At 40.7% G+C, this 15,957-nt stretch overlaps 1 protein-coding gene and 2 pseudogenes across 2 annotated transcripts in view; 1 reads left to right on the plus strand and 2 right to left on the minus strand.

The window, feature by feature from the left end:
* The window catches only part of Btbd9 (BTB domain containing 9), a 438,873-nt gene extending 433,479 nt beyond the window's left edge, over positions 1-5,394 (minus strand). The window contains exon 1 of one of the 2 annotated variants that reach the window (XM_021259885.2): positions 5,236-5,394. Coding sequence is in view for 1 of the 2 variants with exons in the window: in XM_021259883.2 (XP_021115542.1) it covers positions 5,015-5,080 (66 nt within the window). In the remaining variant the exon portion in view is untranslated. Of the gene's footprint in view, positions 1-5,014; positions 5,083-5,235 lie in introns of those variants that run through there. The other variant, XM_021259883.2, reaches the window with a different exon arrangement.
* A 272-nt stretch (positions 5,395-5,666) lies between these two features.
* Positions 5,667-12,177, plus strand: LOC106009513 (prostaglandin reductase 3 pseudogene; annotated as a pseudogene).
* Positions 12,178-13,224: 1,047 nt separating this feature from the next.
* Positions 13,225-14,104, minus strand: LOC101700157 (high mobility group protein B1 pseudogene; annotated as a pseudogene).
* Between the last annotated feature and the right edge of the window lie 1,853 nt (positions 14,105-15,957).

Genomic DNA, 15,957 nt, shown 5'->3' on the forward strand with positions numbered 1-15,957 from the left:
ATTACTTTGTATACTGAATCGTCATTTTTAAAAAAGAAGGGAGCATTTGAACACAAAATCAAATGCACACAGTTATATAACAGCTATTTGAAAGACATTTTCTATTTTATGTGTATGTAAAATCAGAAATGGTAACCTCACTGTGACTCAGCAGAGATATGAGGATGAATACAATCTGTGCGTGAATACATGCAATTAGGTATAAGAACAGCATTAAGCAGTGGCAAAGGTCTGTTCAAATACTGATATGTACAAAGCATTTTATAATAGATTCTGGAGAAGATAAAAATAAGAATGACGTCTATGGAAATGGACATCAGACAACTGGCCCTAGAGAATACAGAGGCTATTAAATTCCGAATTCTTCTCTAAACTCTCTTCTCCCTTAACCTCTTTATTAGTATCCAACCTGGTTCCCACTTTTTTTTTTTTTTTTTTTTTTGTACCAGGGATCGAACTCAGGACCTTGTGCTTGCGAGGCAGGCGGCAGCACCACTGAGCTAAATCCCCGCCCCTGGTTCCTACTCTTTCACCTACCCCTAGTCTAAATCAGTGGTTCCCAAAGTTTGGTCCCCGCATTACCACATCAGCGGCACCTGGGACCTTGTTCTTGAGCCCCAGTCCAGACTTACTGAATCAGAAACTATGGGGGCAGGACCCAGATATCTGTGCTTTATCAAGGCCTCAAGGTGTTACTGCAGGAGTGGGGTTCCTATAAAAGATGACTCCACCCCCCTTTCCTCTGTCTTTCTTGCTCATATGATGCTTTCCACCATGTTGCTGCAAGAAGGCCCTCACCGGATGCCAGCATCTGATCTTGGACTTCTCAGTCTCCAGAATTGTGAAGAAAGAAATTTCTATTCTTTATAAATTATCTAGTTTCTGATATTTTGTAATAGAAACACAAAATAGACCAGCAACTGGTCTAGACCAGAACCAATCTAAACCTAAGCATTGACTTAAGTGCTGGTTTTGGGGAAGTTCTATTCAGTCTTTTTCAGTTCTCATTCTCCATTTTTCTGGATAGTGGGACCTTCTACTACGGCTACATCTATTACTACTAATAATAATGGTAACTGGCACTGTTTATTAAATATTCATAAAGTAAACACTGTGCTAATTACTCTGCACATACTTTCTTAATCTCTACCACATTTCTTTAATTCAAATAAAAACTGAGGATTAGAGGTTTAAATAATTTGCCCCAGGTCACCCAATCAATAAATGCCATAACAGGGATTTCATCTCAGGTCTTCCTAACTCCAAAGTCCACAGACTTTTCTTTTTTTGGTACCCGGATCAAACTCGGGCCCTTGCACTTGCAGGCAGGAGGCGGAACCACTGAGCTAAATCCCCGGCCCCCACAGACTATTATGCAATGAGCTTCCTAGAAGGCTGCTACTCCCAGAGCTTCAGCTATCATTTGCATTACAACTGTTCCTAATCCTCCCTGCATTCTGAAGTAGAATTTTCAACTACCAAGTGGGTTTCTCCTTTTAAACTCCCACACGCATCTTAAAATTAACATGGCATCATTGCTTCTCTCCACTGTAAACTTGTTCCTTCTCCTATATTTTTAAATTTAGTGTCATCATAATCACCCAGTTCCTCAAGATAGACATGTCATTTTTCACTTCTCTCACCTCTATCAGTTCATAAAATGTAAAAATTTTAACATTAAAATGTCTCTACAATCTATCCATTCCCACTGTCCTTGGGACTACCAACATTTCTCAGCTACATTCTAATTGATCTCCCTGCCTCTCCATTCTAATGCAATCTGCACATGAACTGTCAATTAACTTTATGATCTGGTAATTCTACTTTCCATTAAATAGATGGAAGAGGAGCTAGATTTTTGGGTTTTTTGCTTTGTTTTGTTTTTTGAGACAGAGTCTCACTATGTAGCTCAGGCTGGCCTCGAATTCGTGGTGATCCTCCTGCCTCAGCCTCCTGAGTGCTGGTATTGCAGGCATGTGCCACCACACTCGGCTAGGCTTTTTGAATGGAGAACACCCTCTCATAATCTGGCTCCAAAAATACATTTCCCATCTCACCACTACTGTCATGCATCAAGCCTACAGGAAAGAACTCAAGAAATTCCCCAAAAGACCATTCAGTTTTAATCTTCAATAACATTGTTGGTGCTGTCCCCTCTGCTTGGAATGCTGTCTTCTCCTTTACATGTGGCAGAATTTTACTTAACCTTCAGGGCAAAACTCCATTCTCTTCACTTCGGAGCTTTCCTTTTTTTTTCAGTACTGGTGATCAAACTCAGGACCTTGCACTTTCCAGGCAGGCGCAGTGCCACTGAGCTACATCCCCAGCCCAAAGCTTTCTAGACTATCAGTTTTTTTCTCCAGCCAAAGTTATCTATTTCCCTAGCACAATTATCACAACATAAAATGTCTAGTGTTTTATCTCCTCTGATGAGCACTTGTTTTAGTCATCTGTTTACCCAGCACCCGACAGAATGGCTAGCCATAGCCTGCACCCAATAAGTATTTGCTGTGTTGTTTAATAATGCAACATTGCTGTGTAACTCTATACATTTTGGCTAACAACTCACTGCTACGTTTACATACCACTCAAAACAACTTTCATATTACAAAAGATGTTATAAAGAGTTCAATATTCAGCAGCAATGTCTTTGTCAAATTGTTTTGTCAGTATTTTTTAGTATCCTTCAGAAAGAGTCCTTTCCCAATTAACATTTTATTTTGTACAGAATCAGCAGTAACTGCAAAACTCACAGACCACTATGAGAGATAATTCCAAGCAAAACTGTGTCACTGAGTATGCCTAGATGTGAGGTTGTGAGGTTGTGAGGTTACAAATAACATAGTAGACCGCTTTTTTCCTTTAAGACCAGACTAGCAAGGAGAAGAAAGCACATACATTACGGAAATATATATCATTTCAGTAAATTCCCAACAAAAGGGCCCAAGCACATCAAATAAATTTCAGAAGATAAGATATGTGCTGCTGACTATGGTACATGCACGCTCCTGAGGCATTTATGCCAATTAGTAAGTGAAATCAAAATACGCAACATACATACTTGATCCTGTTTTGAATAAAATATCCTTTAAGTAAAAATAACACTCTTGTTTAAGACTGTACTCCGATTAACAATCTCCATCCCACCTTGTCAGCAGGCTTGTTATAACTGAGATGTTGATAAGCCTGCCTTAGTCCTTAACAATTTTCCCTTCCCACCATGTTAAACCTTATCTTTTATTTACCTATCAAAGACCATCTTCTGCTCCACTCATATGTTTCTCTTTTGTTTTTGGTACTGGGGATTGAACTCAGGACCTTGCACTTGGTGAGGCAGCTGAAGTGCCACTGAGCTAAATCCCCGGCCCCTTAGCAATATGCTTCTTCAATATACTTCCTTGGTGACCAAATTCACATTAACTTCTCAGCACATAATTTCTTACTTCTTTTCTAATTTTATATCTCCTTCAAAGACCAGTTCAAATCTTATCTCTTCCAAAGAGTTTCCTAACACAAACCTCCTGTCTTGTCTTTTCTAAATTTCTACTGCACTTATATGCTTCACATAACACTTGTTAACAGTGCCACCTCATTTGGTTTCATAATTCACATATATATGCTTTCTTCTCCTGGCCAGTCTGCTCTTTTTTTTTTTTTGGTACCGGGGATCAAACTTGGGACCTTGTGGTTTTGAGGCAGGCAGCAGAAACACTGAGTAAATCCCCGGCCCTGGCCAGTCTGCTCTTAAATGAAAAAGTCTTCTATGTTATTTGTAACCTCACAATCCTCTTGCCACATCTAACCTAACACTGGAATTAGGGGACACATGTATTAAATACATGAAGTATTGAACTAAATGCTTTGTATAAACTGATATACCAATTATGCCCAATGTGATACATAACAAATACCTACTATGTGCTTACTCTGTGGCACTTTTTTAGGTGTTAGGAGATATGGCGAGGAAGAAAATAGAAGCAATTCCTGTCCTAAAAGATATTACAGTCCAGAGAAAGTTTTTGAATTCTGAGTACTCTTAAGAGTTACAGAGCAAGGTTTACTGGTTCCAACACATAAGCTCACAAAACATACGTTACAGATCCTCAGTTATGAAACTCAGAGAACTCCAGACCTTGATGAAAATTTTTAAGTTATTTTCCTAAATTTTCTTGCCCAATGTATGATTAACTTTCGGTATACTCTATCTTTTTACCAGTTCTAGGCAACTTGCCTTAGTCAACACCAAGTGAGGAAAAAGTGACTTCTTCCAACACTCCTTCCTCCCAAGCATGGTAACTACAACCACCAATATCTACCTATGTGCGGGTCCTGCACACTAAACAGAGCTCTGGGATCATAATTTGCTTCACCTTTAAACTCTGTCTTCTCCAAGCCAGCCCACAAGTTAACCAGAATCTGTATTTTCAGCCTAGTAAATAACAAGCCCGTACTACTTTTAGGAAAAAAAAAAAAAAAAAAGCTTCCATACTTCCTCCGCCCTGAAGATCACAAAAGTGTAACAAGGCTCTGCGAAATGTAACCCCAGATTTGAGTTTCTGAGGAATTAACAAGTGAGGATGGATATCAGCACCTCTGCCGCAAAATCTGTAGCAACACTGATAAAATGCCATGGAAGCACATGGACATACAGGTGAGGTTGGAAACCAGGCAACAGGTTGCATCTACCCTGACAGGTCGCCTTCCCTAGGTCGTGGGTGTGTCTGACGCGCACCCAGGCACTGATTCACAACTCTATCCATAACAATCGACTCCTACTCGGAGACCAGCCAGAGTTTTTGGGCTCTGAAGACTCCAGGAGTCCCCTGAAACGCAACCCAGGGTCCTGGGGTCTGCCTCCAATCAGTCTCTGGCAACCGCGTCCCGGGCAGAAGCAGGGCTACTGGGGAACCTGGGCTTCTCTTGATTGGAACTTGTCCTTTTGGGACCCTGGCAGAGCCACTCCAAAATACCACTCCACTCTCCCCACACACACACACACACACCCACAACCTACGAGTCTCTCCCACGACCTCACTATCGCTTCCCAGGGTGCCTGAGCCACGGAATTGACCCTCTTCATCCCCCGTACCCGCTCCTTCCCGGCCCCCAGAAAAAAACGGCTCAGGGGCGTGGAGCGGCGCGCGCAGGTAAGGAGAGGGCGAGCGTCTCCGCGCCCCGGGCCCGCGCAGCAGGTGCGGCCAGGCCTCACCTACCCTGCGAGGCCCGGCTACTCACCCCAACGTTCCTGGGAGAGATAGCCGCTGTCACAGACGCCTCTTCCGCTTGCTGCGAGGGCCCCTCGTAGCCACCGCCCCCTCTACTCCTGCCGTCGCCGCCGTCCTCGCCGCCGCCGTTGCGGCGCGCGTCCGCTTTTACGCACACCGCCGTGGCCGCGCACGCACCTCGGCGCGCTGGCGTCACTTAGCAACCAGGAAACTGCAGTCCACCAGAGCCCAGGGTTTAGGGCTCCGAGATCGCCCCCGACCGGTTCTGCGGCCTCTTCCCACCCGCGTGGCCCGCGGTCCCCTACTCAGCAGGTCTCCCAGGGTGTGCCCCCCCTCCCGGCCGGCACTTGGCTCCGGGTTAACGCCTCACGCATGTCACTGTATTGCCTCACCGGTGCGTGTCACCAGTTATAGGAAGGTCCAGCGCGCCAGTGGAGAGCAATGCCCTCGTCCAGTCGGACGCAGGCCGTATCTGCAAGTTGAGCGAGGTGTAAGGAGGTTCTCTAAGCACTGGGACCCTAAGCGGTTGAGTGCGCAGTAGATGCCGAAGGCAACACGTTGTATTGAACCGAGGCTTGAATCCCCCTCTCAGTTCCTTCTGTAAGTGGAACTAGGGCTGTAGGTATAGCTGACTGGTAGAGCACTTGCCTAGTATATGTAAGGCCTTGGCACCGAAAACAGAAACAAGGGTAAATGGGACTAGTACCCGGCCTGCTTACATTGGATACTTGTGAGACTACGACGTAATAATTTATACAAAAGTACTTTGTAGAATATAAAGTTCATTCAGTATGTACAATACCTTTCTCCTGAGAGAAGCCAGAAGAGCAAGAGCAATGGGAAACTAGGGACTCTGGAATCAAGATATTTCCCTTAGGGATGCTGGGATTGGGAGAGATTAATTAGGAAGGATTTAATTCCAGGCAAAGCAGGCTTCATGAGTAAAAGTAGGACATGCAAATGGAAAGGAAGAGTGAAGCTTGGGGCAGGGAAATCGATTCTGAAGCCGTTACAGTATTCCAGGCAACAAGTGATGAGAAGACAAGCGTTGTGGTGCATGCCTGTAATCCCTGCACCCCGGGAGGCTGAGGCAGGAGGATGGAAAGTTCAAGCCCAGCCTGGCCAACTTAGCAACTTAGTGGAACCCTATCTCAAAATGAAATACTAAAAAAAGTGAGGATGTAAGTCAGTGTGAGGTCCCTAGGTTCAATCCTCGGATCAGCGAAAGATAAATAAATAAATAAAAATTAAAAAGTGATGAGAAGCTTAAGGCATAGAATGACTGCATTGAGTAGGAGCAATAGTGATAGTGATAATATTTATCAAGATAGGAAGATGAGTCTGGGTTTTCCACAGGTGCCTAAGTTACTAGATGACAACACCTGATTACCTGAGGATGCTAACATTCCTTAGGAGGTGACTCAGTGTGTGGGGAATGATGAATTCAAATGTGGATATGTTTCTTGAGGAAACATTTATTCTCCTGACAGTGGCTCCTTTACTCCTGTCTTCTTGCTGCACCTGTTCCCATCTCACTCCCTTCAGGAGTGGTTTCTTGATTGGTGAATTTAAAAGGAAAAACTTCTCTCTTTGAGGAACCATCCTGGTGTTCTCTGCTTCTCCAGGAGCAGGGAGTGGAAACAGGGTGCCTATTCAGGGATATAAAGCAAGTAAACCTATTTAATCCTATCATTTAAGATTAAGAAACTCTGTCCACAGGTAATACCCAAGACAACTTTTTCAGGAGTGTTGTATAGGGCCGGGGATTTAGCTCTGGTTCTACTTCCTGCCTCACAAAAGCAAGGTCCCAAGTTCCATCCCGGGTACCAAAAAAAAAAAAGGAGTGTTGTATAGAATAATGGTCCACAAAATGATCACACCCTAATCTTATAGAGAAAATTTAAACTATAGGTTAGTTATTAAGGTAGCTGAAGTAGAATAAGTAATCCATTCCTTTAAGATTTACCTTTCCCATAACTCTTATTGTTTAAGGTGATGGCTAACTGAACCTTTGACCTGTAACCTAACTGTAGATAACATTTAACCCAGAGAAAAGCAAAATAGAAATGTTTGGGTAGTTTACAATGTATGTGTTTTAGGCTCCATCTGTTTGTTATATGTCTGTGACTATAACCATTAATAGGAACTAGTTGTAAAAGAGAAACAGAAATTTTACTAAGACCACCAGAAATGAGGTAATGGCTAAAAGAAGATATAAAAGGAAATGTTAAAACAAAGGACAGGGCAGACATTGATCAGACGAGTTTCTGGTGGTCCCCCTCACTAGCGATTAAAGGCATTTTTTTTGACCCAACTTCTGTGTCTCCGTACATTTCTTTCCGTGATTCCAGAATAATCTCTGTGAATGTTACACTGCATGGCAAAAGAAACCTTGCAGATGTGATTAAGGATCTGGGTAGATTATCTTGGATTTAAAAGGTCAGTGTCAGGGGCCTGGGATTTAGCTCAGTGGTTCCGGCGCCTGCTTCACAAGCGCAAGGTCCTGAGTTTGATCCCCAGTACCAAAAGAAGGGTCAGGGTCAAAGGAGGAAATGTGATATCAGAAGCAGAGATCAGAAAGATTTGAAGATGCTACACTGTTGACCTTCAAACGAATCTAAGGAATACAGACAGCCTGTAGAAGCTGGAAAAGGCAAGGAAATTTATTAGGACCTCTACAACTGTAAGATAATATTGTTTTTCAAGTCACTAAGTTTGTAGTTATTTGTTACAACAGGAAACTACTAATAATAAAGATGACAGTTGGTTTCCTATTGTATTCTCCTTTATCTAGAAAAGAAGGATACAATTTATTAGGCCCCCCTATTGACTATAGTAACCTGTGTCCTGATGGAGAACACCTACACATTTGGAGGAAACTGTCCAATAAACAGTTTCCTGTTGAATGAGGTTGAGTTGAAAACAAAATAGATTTGAAGAACATTAATTATAATTGTTCAATGAAGCCCTAGGCATAGATGAAATCAATCAGGGAGAAAATACAATCTCCCCAACTTTATATTAGATTCGTTTGTTCCTAACAGCACACTTAAAATTCTGCTCAGGTCATTTCACTGAGGACTCAGGGCCAATATATGGTGCACCAGCCTCTGTCCAAATACAATGCCTGAGATACAGTATCCAGGAAACTCAGTTGGGAGACAAAAACACATAGATATATAACCAGTTGCCATAGATGTTTTTAAAGCAAGGAATAAATGTATGGTAACTATCATATAATCATTATATGCTATAATAGAGTCTTATGAAGTGAAATGAGGGTTGCAAAAGGATTCAGTTAAGGGAGCAATCAGTTCTGCTTAGTGAAGTCGTGGTGTTGTGCTTTGTTACACTGTCAGGGAGGCACAGGATCTCTCAGACGTGGCAGAAATGTGCCAAGGGATTTCCATGGGTTAAAAAAAAGTCCAGGATGCCAGGGATTTAGCTCAGTGGTTTCGCCACCTGCTGAGCAAGTGCAAGGACCCGAGTTCGATCTCCGGTACCAAAAAAAAAAAAGGTCCAGGAGAGTTGACACTGAGCCAGTGATGTCACTTATCGTTCCTTCCAGGTAGTTTTATTATGATCTGAAGTAATGTTTATATACAATTGTTTCTAAACCAAAGTCATTTAAATGGACAGAATGGCCACAAATAAACTTTGACTGCAGCAGTAATTTATTTTTCCACCATAGCCAAGAGGAAATATATTCATTGTTATAAATGCTATGCTTTGGTACATTTGTTCTCTAATCCTCATGTTATCTCACTTAATTTCATAAACATTAGCTTTTTGTATTAACTACTGACATCTTAGTTTTAGCAGATGGGGTGAAAACTTTAAATAACTTGGCAAAGGTCAAAGCAGTCAAGTACACTGAGATTTAGACCCAGCACAGGTGTCTTCTCTCCAGAAAACATTCCCTTGGGTCCTTACTTGGTGTAAGTCCCCTTCCTCTGTACTGTTAATATAATGTGCCTACACGGTGGCATTTGCAGTAATAATAATGAGGCTTACTGTGTGCCTTATTAGTTCCTATACCTATTACCTATGTTTAAGTGTGTTATGGATATCAGCTCATTTAAGCCTTGTAACAACCCTTTGAAGTAAATGATACTATAAATACGATGTTTATAAATCAGAAGGCTGAGTCATAGGAAGGTTAAATAACTACTCAGGGTCAAAGAATAAATGATGGAGCCAGAATTCAAATCCATGTAGATGAATGCTAGAATCTGTGCTCTAAACCTCCAGACTGCTACTATTGTACCATGTGCCCTTTGCGTATGTTGAGGGATTCTAGAAAACCTAGCTTACAGAATGCACCAGTGCATTTATTGTAGGGTTGTTGTGTGTGATATCACGCTGTTTTCCTCATATGAACACAAGTTTTCTCTGAGTCAAAAGTCATGAAATATTTGGCTACTCTAGAGTAACATGTCTTTCTCTCTATAGGCAATGTGAATTACATAACGGGCTGATTTTCCCTTTTCACATTGTCTGCCAAGAAACTCCAAATAAATCTGTTGACCTAGCATTTGCAACTGAGTGGATTGGGCTGCATATCTATATACGTTAGTATGTTACTCAGCTTTCCATCACTAAAACAAAATGTCTGAGTTTATCACCTTATGAAGCGAAAAGTTTTATCTTGGCTCACAGTTTTGGAGGTTTCAGTCCATGATCAATTGGCCCCGTTGTTTTAGGCCTGTGGCAAGATACATTATGCAGGACTATGCAGGAGAGCAAAACCACTCAATTTATGGCCAGGAAGAAAGAAAAGAACAAAGAAGAGGCCAGTGTTCCCCAATTCCTTTCAAGGATGTTCCCTCAATGACCTGAAGACCTCCCTGCCTCTTAACGTTTCTACCACCTTCTAGTAGCACCACCCTGGGTACCAAGCCATGGGACTTGGTTCTTTGGGGACATTTAAGATCCAGACTATAGCAGTTGGCTTGAAATTTTTCTAAATAAATAGTTGGAAAAAAATTAATTCTTTATTTTCTGAGTTGTTGATAAGGTTAAATTGAATGAGTTAAATATAAAATCCCAATTCTGGGCCGGGGATCTAGCTCAGTGGTTCCGCCGCTTTTTTCACAAGTGCAAGGACCCAAGTGCGATCCCCGGTACCAAAAAAAACAAAACCTCACTTCCTCAGACATATTAGCCACAGGTCAAGAACTCAGTACCCACAACAGCTGCTCCATTGGATAATGCATATGTGGAATATTTCTATCAATGCAGAAAATTCTACTGAGTTGTGCTGGTATATAAATTGTGACAATCAGACAAATAAGGCAGGGCAAAATAACTTCAGACTAAAAATATCAATGGAGGGCCGGGAATTTAGCTCAGTGGTTCCACCGCCTGCCTCAAAAGCACAAGGTCCCAAATTTGCTCCCTGGTACCAAAAGAAAAAAAAAATTCAATGGAAAGTATGATTGGTGTGGGGGGCAGCATCTAGATGCCTTCTGCCAGAGATTCTCATTTAAGAATCTCATTTATGGTGTTTTTAATAAGGTAATCCTGACCCAGAAGGTATGTGAACTTTACTGAGGAAAATCAATGTAGAGTAAGTGGGAAGGCACTTATATTCACAGGTATGTTTAGATGTGAGTGGGAAGGGGAAATTCTGTCCTGGTTTGGTGGAAGGAGAGTAAAGTCAAAGACATAACTGAAAGACTAGAGAAATATTTCTAGAACCTGTACAGAAAAAAAATGGGCAAAGGAACTAAAGAAGCATTGTACAAACTAGAAAATGCAAATTGTCAAATATTTTTTCTTTTTTTTTTTCAAATATTTTTAAAAGTGCTCAACTTCACTTGTCCTGTGGGAAATTCAAATCAGATGAGTGTAAATTTTTATAGCTTTCTTGGAAATTAATCTGTTGCTATCTACTAAAATTTAAAATGTCCTTATTCATAAATCTTCCTAAGAGTCTCTTCTCCCCATCCTCAAAAATGCCAACATGTAAAACACATATACACACGTATACATATATAAGGATGCTTATTGCAGCACAATTTGCAATAAATTTGAAACAATGAGAGTGTTCATCAGTAAGAGAATGAATAAATGAATTATGAGACATCTATACTACAGAATATTATTCAGTTATGTAAATGAATTACTTCTATAAGTATTGACTGATAAGGGTATAATTGATACATTACTAAGAAAATAGATGCAAAGCACTGTATAGAACATGATGTCATTTGTAAAATAAAGGAAAAATTTTGTTTCCTATGACTGCTATAACAAATTATTACTTCATTGCTTAAAGCAGTACACATTAATACTCTTACAGCTCTAGAGACTAGAAATCCAAATTCTGAAAGAGTGAAAGATATCATATTATTTGCTGTGCAGCAAAAAAGTCAAAGTGCCAAGTAAGTGGAACCTGCTTTTGTGAGGGAGTCTGCTTTCCTGAAGTGTGTCAGTGGTGCAATCAACCCATCAACTACAAATCAGAGCCTGGGGGAATCATCCTCAAGCGCAGGTTACCCAGAAGGTGTCCCTGTGGTCTATAAATCTTTTCAGGGATCCATGTTTGACTTGGCTGTGGATGCCTGGGCTACCAAAGAGTACTTGATAGTAACTGGGTTCATCTCTGCCTACCATAGTCCTACTGGCCTTTTGCCTGTGAAAGCAGGGATGCTGCCAGCCAAACTGCTGAAGAAATTTGCATCTGTAGTTTCTTCCTGAACCATTACTTCCGCAAGTTTCAGTTGGCCATGGAGAACTTGCTCAAGCTGTGGGCCAGCAGGGACCTGGCTCATGAAGTGGACCTGGATGACCTGTTTCCAGAGGGCAGGTTTACTCCAGAGGCCTGAACTCCATATTCTGGCTTGTTGATTATATACACATGGGAAATTACACTGGAGAATGTGTAGTTGAATTACCTCACTCTGTCAACAATAAGCTGTATAAACAGAACAATGACATAAATTTTTAAAAATGAGCAGAGCACTTTATGCCTCAGAATTACTCATCCAATTTATTTTTAGTTGATAATGGATATATTTCTTAAAAGCAAGTTATAAATGACTAGATTTTGATCCTCCATCCCCCACCTTGGGGAACAAAGTACCAATAAAACTCCCTTCCATGGTTAAGAGGTAAAACAACAAGAAAATACAAAGAGATTTTCATAAAAGTATAATTATATTAGGGGACTTTGTTTCATAGAGTTTGATATACCAAACAGACTAAGACTCTGGAGGATTTTAATTAAGCCCTGAATGAACTTGATTTAATAGTTTTAAATAGAACTTAGTATTCTATAACAGAAAACACATACTATTCTTGTTAAAGAACACTTGTAGAAATCAGTCATATGCTCGTTCACAAGATTTTTTTAAAATTCAGATTATGCTCGCTAGCTACAATGATCTCAAGAGTCATTCTACATAATATTTTTGGGAAAATCATTTCATAATTAAAGTATGTCTATAGCTGTCTAAGGCCCAATATCACCTTGCGCAGCAAGATGGCTATGGCATGCAGAAACATAACTCCATTTTGCCTCCGGTCACAAGTTGAGGCCTCAGTAGTCCCGTGATACTGTGACATTCAAGGGCAAGAGTACATCAGCTGAAGGCATCCAACCAAGTAGTAATAAGAAAAGAGAAAGGTTTCTCCTGGGAGAAGGACAAATTTCTTTTTTTTTTTTAATTAAAAAAAATTGTATTTACTTAGAAGCATTCAGAATGTCAACAAAACAGCTGCAACTCTTTTTTGCAATTACAGAGTGGTATTCAGTTAGCAGAACAACATTTCGTATAAGCTGCATCAGAGACAACTGAAGATGAAAAACTACCGTCCCCATATATAACTAATTTGTGCTGTGCACCAACAAGAACCTGCTTTAAATTTCCATGCCAATTTACAAGCCCCGAACTGTACCAGGCAAGGTTAGTGGCTATTGAAATACCACCAGGACAGGGTTATCTAAAGACATATTCGGTAGTGTGTTAACTATACAAAAAAAGACACTGTACAGTTTAAAAACAAATCTTACACAGCCTTACATTTCAATTTTTTTCTTTAAAAGGAGTGAGTTGTGTACAGGGGGGTTAAATGCTTTATAGACAAGAAAAAAGAAAAACTGCACTAGAATCAACTTATTCATCATCATCTTCTTATTCATCTTCATCCTCTTCATCTTCCTCTTCCTCACCCCCTTCATCTTCCTCCTCTTCCTTCTTTTTCTTGCTTTTTTCAGCCTTGACAACTCCCTTTTGTGCTGCATCAGGTTTTCCTTTAGCTCGGTAGGCAGCGATGTCCTTTTCATACTTTTCCTTCAGCTCGGCAGCCTTCTTCTCATAAGGCTGCTTGTCACCTGCTGCAGTATTATTCCACATTTCTCCCAGTTTCTTTGCAACATCACCAGTGGAGAGGCCAGGATGTTCTCCTTTGATTTTTGGGCGATACTCAGAACAGAACAAGAAGAAGGTCGAAGGAGCCCTCTTGGGTGCATTGGGATCCTTGAACTTCTTTTTTGTTTCTTCTTTAGGAGGAATATAGGTTTTCATTTTTCTTTCATAACGGGCCTTGTCCACCTTTGCCATGTCTTCAAATGTTCCTTTCTCTTTAGCAGACATGGTCTTCCACCTCTCTGAGCACTTCTTAGAATACTCTGAGAACTTAACGGAAGCATCTGAGTGCTTCTTCTTGTGCTCCTCTCGGCAAGTTTGCACAAAGAATGCATATGATGACATTTTGCCTCTCGGCTTCTTAGGATCTCCTTTGCCCATGTTTACTTGTTTTCCTCAGTGAGGCACAGAATCGCCCAGTGCCCGTCCGGCTCTCACTTGCTCCGGCGCTGTCTCTATGGAGATCAATGTACTGCAGTGGCTTGACAAATTTCTTATTAGCCTGCTCTCGTCTCACCTAGTTTTTTTTTTTTTTTTTGGTGCCAGGGATTGAACTCAGGACCTTGTGCTTGCGAGGCAGGAGGCGGAACCACTAAGCTAAATCCCCGGCCCTCACCTATTTTAAGAATACTTTGCCCAATCGCTTCTCGGCCTTTTGGCTAAGATCAAGTGAAGAATACTTTGCCCATCTCACCGTCCTCATCAACCTAAGATTCTCATCCACACAGGATTACTGCGGCGACCCTCTCAGTCACCCAATACTCCCTCCAATTATTGCGTGCCACTCTGAGGCCTGACCTCCCAGCCCCCCGTGTACTTTGAAATTACACCAGTCTTTATGGCCTTTCTTTAGCCTTTGGCATCCCCCTTTCTAGGCAGATTGGAGGACTGATCAGCCTTGGATACAATGCAATAAAACTAGAATATTTTAAAAGATGACAAGAGCTGGAAATGTAGCTCAGATATGGAGCATGTGCCGAGCATGCTGGGTTCAATCTCCAGCACTGAAAAAGAAAAGGAAGCTGTATGTACCTGTTATGTCAGCTTAAAACAAAAAAAAAGCAAAATACTACTATTTGTTGCTAAGAGAACACAATTCATCTTGACTCTAATCTAAAGTGTTTTCCTTGAATTGTGAGAAAAGGAAAAAATGGAAACAAAGTCTTTGTAAATAGAGAAGGGAGGAGGGAGTGAAGGGAGTACAGGGAACAGGGAAAAATAAGAACCAAGATGCATCATGTACAGGTAGAAGCACCCAATGATAAATGTAAATGTACTGTATACCTAAAATGTACCAATAAAAGAATTTAAGCCAAAAAAAAAAGTGTTTTCCTTGGATTTCACCATTTATCATCTTTTTGTTTACAAACGTTTTGTTTTTTGATTGGAGTGTAACATGTATAAGGTGTACAAATAATCATTTTGCAGCATTTTGGATTTCCACAAAGCAAACCCAGGACAAGAAATAGAACATCACCGGCACCACACACACACCCATCATACTAAAGAGAAAGACTTTGTTCAGTGGTTGGGAAAGTCTCCCTGTCTCTTGCCAGATGTAAATCACAAAGTATCTATCCCTGATTGTTACTAGCAGGCATTCTACAATGAAAAGAGGCACCAGCTATAGGATGAACCCAGTATTGGAGTTCACAGTGAAGAGACAGAAAGAACCCGGGCCCCTTTGATGACCCTATTACTCAAATTGTATTAACTGAAACTAAAATGTGCTTTTTCCCTGTTATTTACATCTGCTTGGCTTCCAGCCAGAAGTATTCTGTCTGATACCATTAGGTTAAAATCTTGTCATTTTATTTCAACTATTTATGTTAGAACTTACAGTAACATTTTGGTAGCTCTTCAGTTTTGTTCAGAATTTACTGAGCCAGACATTTTATTTAATAACTATTATTAGGGAAATAACAGGATACCATTATTACCTGGTTGAAACTGTTTTAAGCATTTTTACACATATTAACTCATTCCATGTCCTCAGCAATTCCCTAAGAAGTGTTATTGTCTTCATTATATAGTAAGGTTTAACTCCAGTCTATTTTAAGATAGGAAAAACAGAATTCTCCAGGGCTATGCTGTCCATCATAGTAGCCACCTGTGGCCACTGAACACTTGAGATGCGGTGTAAATGTGCTGGTGTGCATACCAGATTTCAAAGGCTTTGTATGAACAAAAGAATATGAAGTATCTCATTAATAAGCGTGCTATACTGATTACCTGTTTAAAATATTTTGGATATACTGTGTTAAAACATGGTGAAAATTAACTTTACTTCTTTTTGACATCTTTATGTGGCTCCTAGAAAAATACTGAATAACACATGTGGCTCATGTTGGTACTAGACA

The sequence above is a fragment of the Heterocephalus glaber genome, unplaced genomic scaffold (genome assembly GCF_053883595.1).
Source record: "Heterocephalus glaber isolate CG9 unplaced genomic scaffold, H.glaber_assembly_v1.0 deba00001497, whole genome shotgun sequence".
In the NCBI taxonomy this organism is placed as follows: Eukaryota; Metazoa; Chordata; class Mammalia; order Rodentia; family Bathyergidae; genus Heterocephalus; species Heterocephalus glaber.